Consider the following 13,353-nt stretch of genomic DNA (forward strand, 5'->3'; position numbering starts at 1 on the left):
TTTTTTCCACTGGGACTCTAATCTATTTATAGGTTACAAGGCCAGAAGAGACTATTATGACCACCTCGCTTGACCTCTTGGGTAACAGAAGCTGTAGGGCTTCCCTTGCTTGATTTGTGTTTGAAGTAGAACTCCTCTTTCAGGAACAACAAGAGACTGCAACTTCTGGGAAATCCCACTGCAGCTCTTGGCAAATGATTCCAATGACTATTACCTGCTGTAAAAATGTTTTCAGTGTACATAATCAGAGTTTGTTTAGCTGCAGCTTGTAGCCACTGGACCTTATATTTAATAAGTCCTCTATTAAGGGTGAGTTCCCTTCGTGCCAGGTGTCCTGGAATGTGACTGTTTCTTAAACAGATAAATCATTTGGAGTCCTTCTGCCTGCCTCGTTGTCCTATTTTCTGCTCTTCCCAAGGTTTTCCATATTTACCTAATAATCACCTTAAATTGTCAACACCAGCACTGGACCAAGAAAAGCTATTGCAAAAGTACTAATTGCAGAGGTAATTTGTTTCCCCGTTTTTTATACTCCCAGCCATCACATACAGGCTGCGTGCCCACGCTATCAAACGTGGTTGAACCTATGTCCGTGCTCAGTTCACTCCCCATCCACGTAGCTCAGATGTGAATGCAACTTAGACGTCAGGCTTCTGCTGGACTCTCATTCCCGTGGTATTGTAAGAAAGACGGAAAGCGGGGCTTGAGTGTGGTCTCCTGTAAAACTGCACTAGGCTAAGTGCACTGCAGCCCGGTTTCGCGGTGGGTGTCCAAAGCTAGACTTCTCCTAAGCACAGTATAAAAACTATGAGCCTGAACCACGGTGGGGTTATTAACCAACAGCGTAGAGGGAAAGGCTCAGGGCTCCATCTGATTAAGCCGGCCCTGCAGCTTCCCCGGGAGCTTACAGACGCTTTCCTGCAGATTTGCTTCCTCAGGGGCCGTCCTCCATGCTATGGTTGTGCGATTATTTCTCACAGTGACAGGTGAATTTCACTTGGTCATCTCTTTATTTTGGTAAGATATCGATGGCAACTACCCTCTCCCCAGTTTTCCTCTTAAGTTTGTGTTTCCTCGTGGCAATTTGATCGAGGTCGTATTTCTCGTGCTTGGTCATAATACTTTCAGGTGGGATAGTGGCAAAAGACTTGTAAAAGTAAGGTAACGTCTTTCTCTGCTCAAAACCTGTGGGCAGCAGCAGGAACCAGCTGATGTGACAGTGGGAACTCAAGATTAGCTAACAACTCACTATGATCTCCAGATCTTTGTAAAGTAATGAGTAACCTAGGAGGGAGCTGCGCATCCTATAAAGCATGTCCTGCAGTCTTTGTTCCTAGATATGTAATTTTATGGGAGCTATATTAAAATACATACTGTTTGCTAAAGCCCAGCTTACTCAGAGATTGCTCAGTGGTAGTGACCTGTCTTCAGGACTTACCATTCTCCTAATTTGTGTGTTGTCTGAAAACTTGAGCAGTGGTGATGGTCTCTGATAAAAGTTTTAAATTGCTAAATCCTAATCCATGCTTAAATCTTTAGGTAAATACATCCTGCATGAAGATGACACGTTAAAAGGACATTTTGAGACCAATTAGGCAACATTTAATCCTTTTAATGCATGCTGTGCTAATTTTGCAGAACTGTCCTTGGTGGAAATGTCAGGGGTTACCAAACCAAACGTTCTACGGAAATGTAAAGTATTATTACATTAGAACACTCCTACCTTTACTCACCAAACTTGTAACTTTATCTAAAATACATTTTCCACCAACCTTTGTCAAGTGGCATTGGTGATGGTACTCTCCCTTTTTATTACCAGCTTTTCCATCCCTGTGTCTGGAATCAGGGTAAGGCTGACAGGTCTGTCTCAGCCAGGGCTGCTCTCACTTTACAAACCAACCGAACCAATAAAACCCCACACATGAGTCTGAAACCTCCACAGCATCTCCAGGCTGACTGACTGGAAAAATAGTATTACAAATTGTTGGATGCAAGTTTATCCAGAGCTGCTGATTTTAAGTTGTTTAACTGGAGCTGCTCTTATTTTACATTCTCAGACTTGCATTGGAACAGAAAGTAGTTTGTTACCATCCTGGAATAGGGCTCTATCATCTGTTTTCCCCCCCAAAACAGAACAGAAATATTTATCAAACATCTGTGTTTCTTTTGCATTCCAATTGACAGGTCAAATTTTTCACATGCAGTAGATCAGTAGAATAGCTACCATTCTTTTGTTTCAAATATATATTAATATCAGAAAAATCTTTCTCACTCGACATCACTGGCTGCAGATCTCATCTTCTTTTAAGTTCTTTACTAGTTTTATGCTTCTGATTTCTACCAGTTCCTGACAATTTTACCTTTTTCTACTTATTTTTATTAATTTAAATGCCTTCTGTAAATTACTTGTATTCTTGTCAGCTCTCCAGTCAAGACTATAGTTTTTTTCAGCCAGTGCAACCTTTCTTTTTTTTTTTTCATAGCTTGAGAAATTTTCTTGAACAATGCAGAGGTGTCGTTTCCAAAATGACACGTTTCAGTTTCTCCTTGTTTCCAGCTTTCTGAAGTTTTCCCCTAAACCACCAGGTATTTATATTTCTGTTTCGTCCCTCACCTTCTTCATCCATAACAGATTACCGGCTTGTATCCCAGCCAGCACTACTTTGGGGGGTTTCACAATTAATTCTTCTTTGCCAGTGCAGATGAGGGTAAATAGAGATTTCTCTTGCTTGCATGCTTCTCTTTCTGAGTCAGGATATTATTACTGCTCCCGTTAGGAAGCTTGAGGTCATTTTAATATCAGCAAGAGGAGACTTTTAGCATATTTTGCACAGAGAGAAATCACACACGATGTCGCATCTCTTCCCCCTACGCAGAGCAGAGAGAGAATTCAGTAGCCAGCCATGCTGCTTTCACACCTGGTGGTCTGTAGACAATATGTGCTACTCCACGATCTTGGTTTTATGCCAACGGAAAAAAAAAAAGACATTTTCTTCCCAACCCAACTGTGCTGGCAGGGGGGAGAGAGCCACAAACCGACACACCACCTTATGCCCACTGAAAACCACCAACACAGCCAATCTGGTGGCGGTGCCCTGCATATAAATACCCTTAATCTGGTTCAGGTAAAATCAGGCAGATCGGTTTCTGCTCTGGCCTGGCTAAGCAGGGGGCAGCTGCCGCAGCCTCCGACACCGCCCATCACTACGCGTGCAAGTGTTTTCTGCACAGCTGCCAGCAGCTGGAAAACAGGCAATCCCATTTTTACAGGCCAGGATGGTTTTCCCTGGCTGACCTTCCTGTCACGGCTGCCTTTAATGTTTTAGCCATGTGGGCCACCTCAGCACAGCGGCTAGCTGGGGTCTGCGCTCAGGTGGGATCCGTCTGCACGCTCCCCGCTTGTTTATCATACTGGCGGCTGGCGCTACAGATCAGCAATTAAAGGTCACTCTCTCTTCGTATCTTCAGTGTTTAAATTCATTTTGTTCTCAACATTATGGTTGTGGGCTAAATGAGTATTCGTCTGGTCCCTCTTTCTTCTGTCCCTTCTGTTATTAGTTTCTCACTCTCCAGGGAGACCAACTTAAATGGCAAGGAACCCGGCATCTCATCCGCTGCTAGCCAGATGCCTCAGAGACCAGCTCCACTGAAGTATTTTAATGAAAAATATGTTCCTGATGAAATTTGGATGGCACGTTAACAAAGACAGATCTTAGTCCTTAGCATCACAGCAGGTGTGTTATGTGCAAACATAATCCAGTGTGCTTCAAAGGGTTTAATAATGTAGCCCGTGTATTTATCCCGTGCCCATCCTCCTGTTAGCTGAGGCCTTTACAATTTCTATCATGTAATCACAGGGGCTGACTTGTGTTCTTTAATCACTATTTTTTGGACTGTGTCCCCTTTTGGATACGTTGACACAAAGGCGAGATGGGTCTAAAAGAAGGCACGGAGGGCGAGCACAGTGACCTGAGCTGCAGTCGTCATTTTGTTTCTGGCTTTACAATTTGAGCATAATCTCAGTCAATGAGTTTACTCTGGCAGAAAAATTAAGACAAAGCCTTTTTCATCAGGAGTGGGAAACAAAAAGACCAAAGATCACTCATAACTCATAAAATACTCTAAGGCCATTGGATCAAAGGCACTATAGTAAGTGCAAAATACTGTGAGATGAGTAAAACATCTTTCCACATGCTCTAGACTCTTTCCTGCTGTGTGGATTTCTTTACTTTCTCCTCTGTATTTGAATGGAGGAATGACATTTTTTCTTAGTGATTAAATTTTTAAGAAGTTGTGGTCATAGAGGAAAAAAAGCCTGGCAGAACACTCACCGATACAAGATTTTTCAGATGTTAAATGTAGGCAGCAAGGGAGACGGGAGTTTCAGTCCCGGGACTTCAGCAGACATTTCGAAGCAGGGAGCCGTTCACCACACACTTCCTCTCCTCTGAACTTCCCCATCATCTGTAATCCCCTTACAGTATTATCTTCTTTATTACCACACACGATTTATTACCTGTTTCATTCAGACAAAACCTAGTGCCACGACACCTCCACTTGTGTCAGCTGGCACCTTAAGCGATCAGTGTGAAAGGAGCTTCTGCCATGACCGTGTACCTCTGCGCCTTAGCACCTCCACAGCCGCACTGCCCAGAGCCGAATCCTTGCTCCCAGACGAGTCACACCGACCAGGACCAGGCACGGGAAACTCCATGTCATTCAAAGGAAGGGCTGAGCTATGTCACCGCGAGACATGGAAGATATCATGTAGCCGTGAGTGTCTGAAGGCAAAATGCAGTGATCCTCACTGATTAGACTGGACGCACACGTGTGTGTATCCCTTCTCCTCCAAAACATCAAACAAATTCTTACAGACACCAAAAAGACAGCCAAGTTAAAAAAACTGCACACATCTCTATTAAAACAGGAGAATATTAGGAATTTGGATTGTTCAAATTAAAATGTTTAAAACCAGCCTAGAAAATCTTTGTGATACATAAATACTTCACTCTCTGCTGTCCAGAATACAGTCTGAGTTCCTCAGCAAGTGTTTATCTTGCTTTCCTGAAGGTCTTGACGGTACTCCAGATGGCAGTGCGCCTGTGAAGCGTTAACCACCGCAGACCCTGGCGAGCATATGGAAAAGGGTTTTAGCGCAGGCTGATCAGAGCCGAGTGAAAGCGGGAAGGCAGGCGATGACGAGGGGACAGAGCGGGTGGCAGCCCTCATCAGCCGCTCAGGCTCGGCATTCACGTGGGGCAGGGATACTCAGGTTGCGCGGAAGCTGTATTTTCTTGGTCATGATGAAAGTGAACTGGCAGCAACATTGTGGTTTGTTTTAATTTTGGACACCAAAAGTTGACAATTACTTCCTCTCGGGCCTTTACGTTGTGCCCACACTTATTGTAGATGAATTAGTGAAAGCAGGAAGATTCTTTACATGTAACATCAAGTTGATTTAAATGCTCCTTGAAATCCTTTCGTATCTTTGTGGGCATGCGGGTATCCATCGATCTGTATTTAAACCGCAGACTCCACAACAGGGAAATAAATTTAACCGTGGTTTGAGATAAATGGACGAGCCTATTGCATAAAAACAGATGGCAACTTTTCTTTTAAAGAAGTCTCTCCGCAAGAGGATAGTTTTATCCTGTCACAAGAGTCCCTGAATATTATCCATAAGTACTAGGCATGACAAATACCCATGCATACACAAACTTTCGCTGCAGATGGGCGTGTTAAGGAGCCATGGCTGCTCTTCCCTGCTGATGAAGTTGTTTGATGCCCTGTCTTCACCACTGCAAGTTGACTCTGGAAAGCAAGCCCCCGGTGTGCCCACTGCTTTCTTCACAAGACGGTGACCAGCACCAATGGCCAGCTCGGACACGCAACCTTGTGCGTGGACGGATGCCTTTACCAGCGCCCAGCAGGAGAGGACCCATTTTGTGGCGAGGACTCCCTACTGACTAGGAAGCTTGCGGAGAGGTGCAACAGGTGGAGACAGCCACACATCTGTGGAGAAATGGTGGCTTGGCCAGGTCCGAAAGCCTGGCCCGCGTCCCGAGCGTCGCCTCAGCTCGCATGGCGGCTCTCCAGCTTCTTCACGACCGAAGGGAAGCCCGTGACCATCCACGCTGGGGCCACACACCCCGCACCGCGCCGCGAAGAGAGCTGTCGGAGGCCAGGGTCCAGCAGGGCCCTCACCGGGGCCGGCCGCCGGCCCAGCGCGGCGGCTGAGCCCGGGGCGTCCCCGCCTCAGCGGGCTGCCGCGCCCGCCTCCCTCCCGGAGGCCCCTCTCCCGCGGGGGCCGCCACACCCCGGCGGCGGGCGGGCGGGCGGGCGTGTGAGGGCGGCGCGGCCCCGGCGGGACGGGGCTGGGCAGGGCTGGGCTGGGCAGGGCAGCGCCTCGGCTCGCCGCGCCTCGCCGCCAGGGGCGCGGGCTCCCCTCGCACGGCGTCCGCCGCCGCCCCGCGCCCCGCTGACAGCCGCCCTGACAGCCGCGCCGCGCCGCGCCGCCATTTAACCCTCCCCCCGCCGCCGGCCGGGCCGGGCCGGACGCTGCCGCCGCCGGCGGAGGTGAGCGAGCGAGCGAGCGCCCGCCGCCGCCGAGGAGCAGCAGCCCCGGCGGCGTTTCCTCCGCGGGAAGGATCGCGCTTCAGCCCCGTCCCGCCGGCGGCGCCGGAGCGGCGGCCGCTCCGCCCGCGCAGAGCCGCGGGCAGCGGCGCGGAGGTGAGCGCGGGTCGGGCGGAGGGGGAGCGGCGTCCCCTGCCCCGCGGCCCGGCCGGGGCTTCACCCTGGCGGCGGGGCGGGCGCGGCGGCCGGGGGATCCCGGGCCTCGCCGAGGCGCCGTCCGCGGGGCGCGGGTGGGTTGCCCCGCCGCGGCGGCTGCCTCGCCTCGCCGCGGGTGGCGGGAGCCGCGGGGAGCCCCGGGCTGGGCTGGGGAGCCCCGGGCAGCCGCAGGCTGGCAGCAGGCAGGGTGGCGTCCAGCGGCACGGAGCCCGGTGGGCGCAGGCTGGGGACAGCCCCCAGGTCGCCTCCGGGAGGTGCTGACAGCACCGTGCTGTGCTTGCCGGAACGCCTGGTTATTCAGGTTCTGGGTTCGTATCCGTCCCTGGCGAAGGTTTTGGCTGTGGTCGCCTCTCCCCTGGAGGCAGGGACCGTCCCGCCCGGGAGCCCCGGTCTCTCGGGAGCCCCGCTCTCTCGGCAGTCCCGAAGCGCCGGCAGCGCTGACGCGCAGAGGAACTGGGGTGGTTCTGTCCCTCCGAGCCTGTCACACCTAGGATTAATTTCAGCGCTTCGCAGTCTGTTCGGTGATTTCTACTTTGTATCGGTCGCTAGACGAAACCATGTGTGTCTACGGCAAAATCGGTGCAAAGCGTCGGAGACAGCTTCCCAGTTCCCTTTTTAATACTGATACTTCTTGATGTTTCAGACCTGCTTCTCAAACATATTTCTAATTATTTCAGCTGTGCAATATATATTCCCCCTACTGTGATCTTTAAGATAAAACTTCACTAAAAGGGGAATTCCAGAAACAGTGAACAATATACATATATTTTAAAAAATCTAGAGGGGAAGGGGAAGAATGGATGACTGCATTCCATCCCTTATGCGATAAGGGGTGATCTAATGTATTTCATTCTTTGCATTCATTATTTATTATTGCTTGGACACTTTCCCAAATCTCCTTATGCTTAATAAACTTATTTTCACTGTACATTTTCCAAAGTAAATCTCATCCATATATTCAGTCTACCGTAGCCCTTAGGTTTCAAAGGATGGATGTTGCTGGCCAGCTACCTTGTGAATTGCTGAGTTGGTATCAAAAGGAGCTGAGAAATCCCAGGATTTTGTGAGATCAGACCCCAAATGTTGATGAAAATAGGCTTTACCAGCTAATTACTGTCTTTTTTTTCTTGCACACAGAGAATCTGGTGCTGTCGGTTTCAGCCTAGTGAATTTAGATGCATAATTTTAATAAAGCCATTATCTGATAACAATGTAAAATTGTCTGATGTGTAAATAAGAATGAAAGATGCCTTTGAGGATGACAGCTCTAGCCCCCTGCTGTGGCAGACATCACATACATACTTTTCTTGCTAAACTCAGTATCTTCCGAGAAGCGGCATATTTTTGACCCTGACCACTCTGACTGGTCAGCAGTGATTAGATTTTGATAAAATGTGGTGCACACCTGAGGTGCTCCCTCTTTAATGTTGAAGGGAGAGGATTTTATGGGAAGTTCTGAAATTCCCAGCAGGTGGTAACGCTTCAATAGCTGCCTAATCCCACATTGCAATAAGCGAATGCCAGTTGAAAATAATTAATCTCTTTCCTGCCATACAGATAAAATATTGTAAATTTGCGGAAATGTTGCAGATACACATTTCTTTTTGCTGTTCATGCTGTTTGGTATCCCTCAAGTGAAATGTAGGGAGGATTTAGGGACTTTCAGGCTTTTCCGTCTCTAGCCTATTTTACTGTCAGTCTCTCATGCATAACCAGAATTGTGCAAATTTCGGGTTGCAAATATGACTGAAAAATGTTTACTAATGGACAGCTATTAAGGAAACTGTTTTTCATCAGGGATTTTTTCCCCCCCCTTTACATTCTGGCAACATTTTGCTTATTTTAAATTCCAGTAGACAACTTTATTTTTCTGACAGCATCACTCCAGACCCTGGCTGGTTCCCTGGGTCCATTGAGGTGGCTGGGGTACATGCCACTGCTCGGGGCAGTGCTCAGGGGGTGGCGAGCTGGCTCCAAGAGGATCAGTCCCCAACCTGACCCCCCCCACTTACTCCTTCCCCCAGCCCTTCTCCCTCCTCACCTTCACGTGTGCCCCGAGTCGTGGGGGGGTCCTGTGCCGTGGCTGGGTCCACCTGCACCTGGAGCTGCGGGGTCTGGGGGACAAGGAGGGAGCAGGGCTGCGCTCGGGGGAGAGATGAGCGAGGACAGGCCTCTTCCCGATTCCTGAAGGAGGATGGAGCTGGGGCAGGGGAGGGCTCAGCTCTCGCGGGGGATTTGCAAAGAAGAAGAGGACTGCGGGTACCCGTGACCGGGACGAAAGACGGGATCCATCAGTGGCACTCCCCTTAGCGTGAATGAGGCTCCAGAGCACAGGGGTTTCGAGTGCCCTGAGTTTGTGTTCTCATTAAACTCAGTGCTTGGTCATGGAGCAGCTGATTAATTTCTGATGGCCCTTTCTTAACTGCAGGGCTCATTTGCCTCTCATCTCCCTTGTGAAGGGGGAGTAGCTGCTGAATGCTGTACTGTTACAGCTGATGAAGCTGGTGACTGGTTAGGTGTGCTAAATCGGCAGGTGACAGCACTCGGGATGGGTGGCTGGGTTGCGAAATGTCTTGTCTGCTCTGTGGCCTTGGATACTGCTGCAAAAAGTACTGGGAGTAAACAAATCCAGCTGGCTTGTGGTTTGGTGTTTTGGGTTGGTTTTTTGGTGTTTTTTGTAAAACCAAAATGATCACAAAATACTTCATGATTTTAATGACATAGAGAAATAGGGATGTTATTTGAAGAGACTAACATATGTAACTCTAATAGTGTATATATAATCTGTTCCATTGCTTATTTGCAAAAAATACTGTAAATAAAGCTGTGAATTGCATCTTTGGTTCTTGCACAGTTGCTGACGCTGTAGTAGTGCCCGTAAGCCTCGCAGCTCATGGTGGATTCATTCTCATAATACCCGTACCAGACAGTGAGGTGCTATTTCCAGCGGAGAGCTATGACACAGGAAAACTAAGTGATGTGACCAAGATCCCACAGGAAATCTGTTGCGGAGCAGGGACTTGAAGTTTTCCTGTGTCATTTGTGTTACACACAAGCCTCTTGGTCTTCATTTCCAAGGCCCTTTATGGCTTACCCCCTCCTCATCTGTCATTTCCAATTCCCTTTGGAGAGGAAGTCTTGCGCTTCCAAGCAGCCCATTACACCGTCTCTTGGAAGAAGAAAGCATCTTTTTATGTTGCTGTGCTTCTGCTGCCTCTCACACAATAGGGCCTCAGTCCGTGCTTGTCCACAAGAGCAATAAATTAAAAAAGCTAATTATTCAAAGTCCGATAGCCTTCTCTGTTCGATCATTTTTCATCTCATTAAGTTAATGAACTTGAGGTAGAAGATCTCACTAGAGTAGAAACCACTTAAGATGTACTGTCTGCCTTGGAAAGCAAAATTTCATATGAGTATGAAAAGTGAAAAAAATAATAGAGTGGGGGGACAGGAGGCAAAGATGTGGAGGTTTTTGAAGAAGACCTAAAAATAAGAAGAAATATAGAAAGAAGTTGGCTTGGAGAAGACTGATGGGAGAAGTCTGAACTGAGCGTAGAGGTCAGCGTGAGGCCTGTCCAAAACCAAGGTGAGGCGAAAGGAGGGAAAAGTGAGGGAGGGGAGAGGAACAAACCTGTGGGGAAAGAGGAGAAGGAGGGGGGCAATACTACACCAGAAACGGGCCAGCAGTTCTTGCATTCAAAGTTGCTATTAGAGTTGAGCTAGCAAAGGCACAAAAGCTCAGGGAGACCTCATGGAGGCACTTTAATCAGAGCTTTGTTCAAAGGTAGGGCTGTATTGCAGCTGGTAGCCTAAGGTCGCTGTGTGTGAGGTGGGAGGGCTCCCGCTGCAACGCAGTGGTGGCAGAGGCTGGCGGAGAGTGCCGTAGCCCCGGGCTAGGCTTCCAGAGGTACCTGATCTCACTAACTGGAAGTTAGTTTTGGTACCGTTTCAAATACTCCAGTTCTAGCCTGGGTGTTGCCCGTGCTGCACGCTGGAGTCTTTTCCCAAGCGAGCCAAGATAACGCGGAGGGAAGGGTGAGAGGGAAGGAGGTTTTGGGCTGACGAATGGTCTGTGTTGCTGAAACACCCCAGGGCCCTGGCTCTGGGCTCCATCCGTGGGCTTGGTTAGGAAGAGTCCCTGTCCTGAAAAGTCTGTGCTGTAAATACAGAGCAGGAGAGATGGGGTGGGAAAGAGGGGGGCAGATTAATGCTGCTGTTTGCTGACGTCGTAAGCCTGGCGATGGCAGGAATAGGAACAGAAGTCGGGTCTCCCGTGCCTCCCGCCAGCACCCTGTCTCGTGAACCACGCTGCTTTTGCCTGGGTTGGGCCGACGTGCACAAATTAAGATGCAAGGTGACTATCTTGACTGAGAGCGTTCTCCCATGCAGGCTTTTTTCTTTCTTCCCGAGGATTTGTTCTCCCTTCCGTAGCTTTGTTTCCTCTCTGCAGCGTGTTGCTTGTTACACTGAGATTAGGATTATTTGAATTTCACCTGTCTGAATGTGACTCTCTGAAAGAAGTATTCGTAAAAGCCATTTGAAAAATACACAGCTAGGAAAGCTCAAAACAGAAAAGACCCGCTAAATCATCCAGCACTATCACGGCTGTGGTCCACAAAGCATTTTTTCCCCTCTTTATTTCAGAGCAGTGTACAGCAACGCCGCATAACTTCTGCTGTTATGCTAGAGGCCAAGGCATCTATCGCAATTTTTTTTTTTTTTTTAAATGAAACCTGCTTTTTCTTCCTTGGACCACATTGATTCTGTGTTTCGATTACCCAATTAATAGTCGGTAATGATAGATGAAAAGAACGATGTCCCTGACGCGATGCGGTGGCTGCTGCCGGTAGCCAGGGGCAGTTACGGAGTGGCCACCCCGGAGGCGGGCTGGCTCTCCGCCGCCCTCAGCTAGCAGCCAGCCCCTGTCTTGAGGCATAAGGTTTGTCTTCCTGTAATTTACGGCGTATCAAGTGAAATTGTGGGTGGGTGTGGTATCACTGTCCCTATCTAATTCTTTCTGGAGCCTTGTCAAGTTCGTGGGCCGGATGATGATTATTCCCTTCAGATATGTACAGCTATTATTGTAATGGGCTTTTACTAAGCAAAGCCATGCTGTTAGTCTTTTCTTAGAAATTATTCTCTCCAGCCGCTTGGCACAGGGAACAGTTTAAAAAGCTTTCAAATAACACGTCTGCTGTCTCTTAGTTCAACAAGTCTAGCAATGTAATTGTTGAGATATCTCATTTGTGATTCCTAAAGACATACCTGATCTTTGCCATACCTCGTTCCTACATTTTACCTTTATGCTCTGCAGTTTTTTTTGCTCATAACTTCTGCCTGCTCCAGTGCCAGATTTCTCTCATAAAATTAGGTTGTAAACTTTACGGAACAAGAACTTTCTTGCATGTTTGCGTGACGGTGAGCACACTAAGACCGACTTGCTGGCGCTACTGTGCAATACAAAAGAGCAATTCTTGTATCTTGAGAATGGTTCTCTTGAGCTAGATCTTCTCTTTTTAGATCCTCCCCTACTTCTGTTTCTGAAGCAAACTGTTGGTTTTGCTGCTATCATTGTGCTTCCAATCTGTTTTATGTGATTGTTATGAGACTCATAAAGACTAGTTTAAAGCACCTGGACATAAAATGGTGAAACTTGCCAAAAGGAACTCTATTTTTTTTGTTGGCTTAACCAAGGCTGCAGAGAATGTAAACTTAAAAAATTATGGAGGAAAAAGTGGAAGTTAGCACCTTCTCCATCTGATCAGTCTGAATGACATAAAACGTAGTTATACATCTTCTATAAATCTAGTAAGATAACTAAATATATTACTAGACCTGAATAACAGGGCAGTTTGAGGACAAAAATGGTAGTTTTCTACTGAGTCTTTTTCATGCTTGAAAGCAGTTGACAGTAAGTGATATGAATTGTGTAGCAGCAATAAATCTCCAATATTGATATGTGCTGAGATCAGAGTTACGTTTTATGTTAAATACTTGTTATTTCCCTATCATGCGTCTTGATCTTAATATAAGACATGCACAGCAGCGGTTACTGCAGTGCAAAGGTAAATTGTTGTGACCTGTCTTTGTTGTTCTGGCTCAGGAGCTGACATTTCAAGAGGGAAAATTTATTGTACAGTAAGTTGTAGTTGTGCTTGTTCAGATCCATTGATACGGTATTAGTAATTGTTAAGTAAATGGGAGAAAAGTGTTAATTAATAGTGTATTTTTTTTACTTAATAGTGGGATGTCTTCCTTCTTGTATTTTATGAAGCAAAGTCAATACAGCTGTAATTTTTTTACTTTCAGGTGTTCTTGGAAAAAAGTGCCTGCACTTTGGAGCTGAAGAAGGACATGAGGAGTAAAAGGACCCAGGATCTCACTGGTCAGAATGAAACAGATGTTGAAAGATTTTTCAAATCTATTGTTAGTAGTGCTCTGTGACTACGGTGAGTATTAGAGTTATCAAGGGAAAACTGTGAGGTGTGTGTTCACCAGGTGGTTTTGGATGGTGCTGTTTCCAGGTGATCTGTTGAAATCAGATGCCACAGAAGCTACCACTGA

General features: G+C 47.5%; 1 protein-coding gene across 4 annotated transcripts in view; it reads left to right on the top strand.

Annotated features, from left to right (window-relative positions):
- Positions 1–13,353, top strand: part of THSD1 (thrombospondin type 1 domain containing 1) — a 42,318-nt gene that overhangs the window by 5,040 nt on the left and 23,925 nt on the right. The window contains exons 1-2 of one of the 4 annotated variants that reach the window (XM_087756267.1): positions 6,441–6,729; positions 13,099–13,238. In XM_087756267.1, coding sequence (XP_087612393.1) covers positions 13,181–13,238 — 58 coding nt within the window. In that variant the 5' untranslated portion in view covers positions 6,441–6,729; positions 13,099–13,180. Of the gene's footprint in view, positions 1–6,440; positions 6,730–11,014; positions 11,144–13,098; positions 13,239–13,353 lie in introns of those variants that run through there. The other 3 variants (XM_087756263.1, XM_087756266.1, XM_087756265.1) reach the window with 3 other exon arrangements.

The sequence above is a fragment of the Nipponia nippon genome, unplaced genomic scaffold (genome assembly GCF_047370975.1).
Source record: "Nipponia nippon isolate SJK-2023a ecotype South Korea unplaced genomic scaffold, ASM4737097v1 scaffold_2, whole genome shotgun sequence".
NCBI lineage: Eukaryota > Metazoa > Chordata > Aves > Pelecaniformes > Threskiornithidae > Nipponia > Nipponia nippon.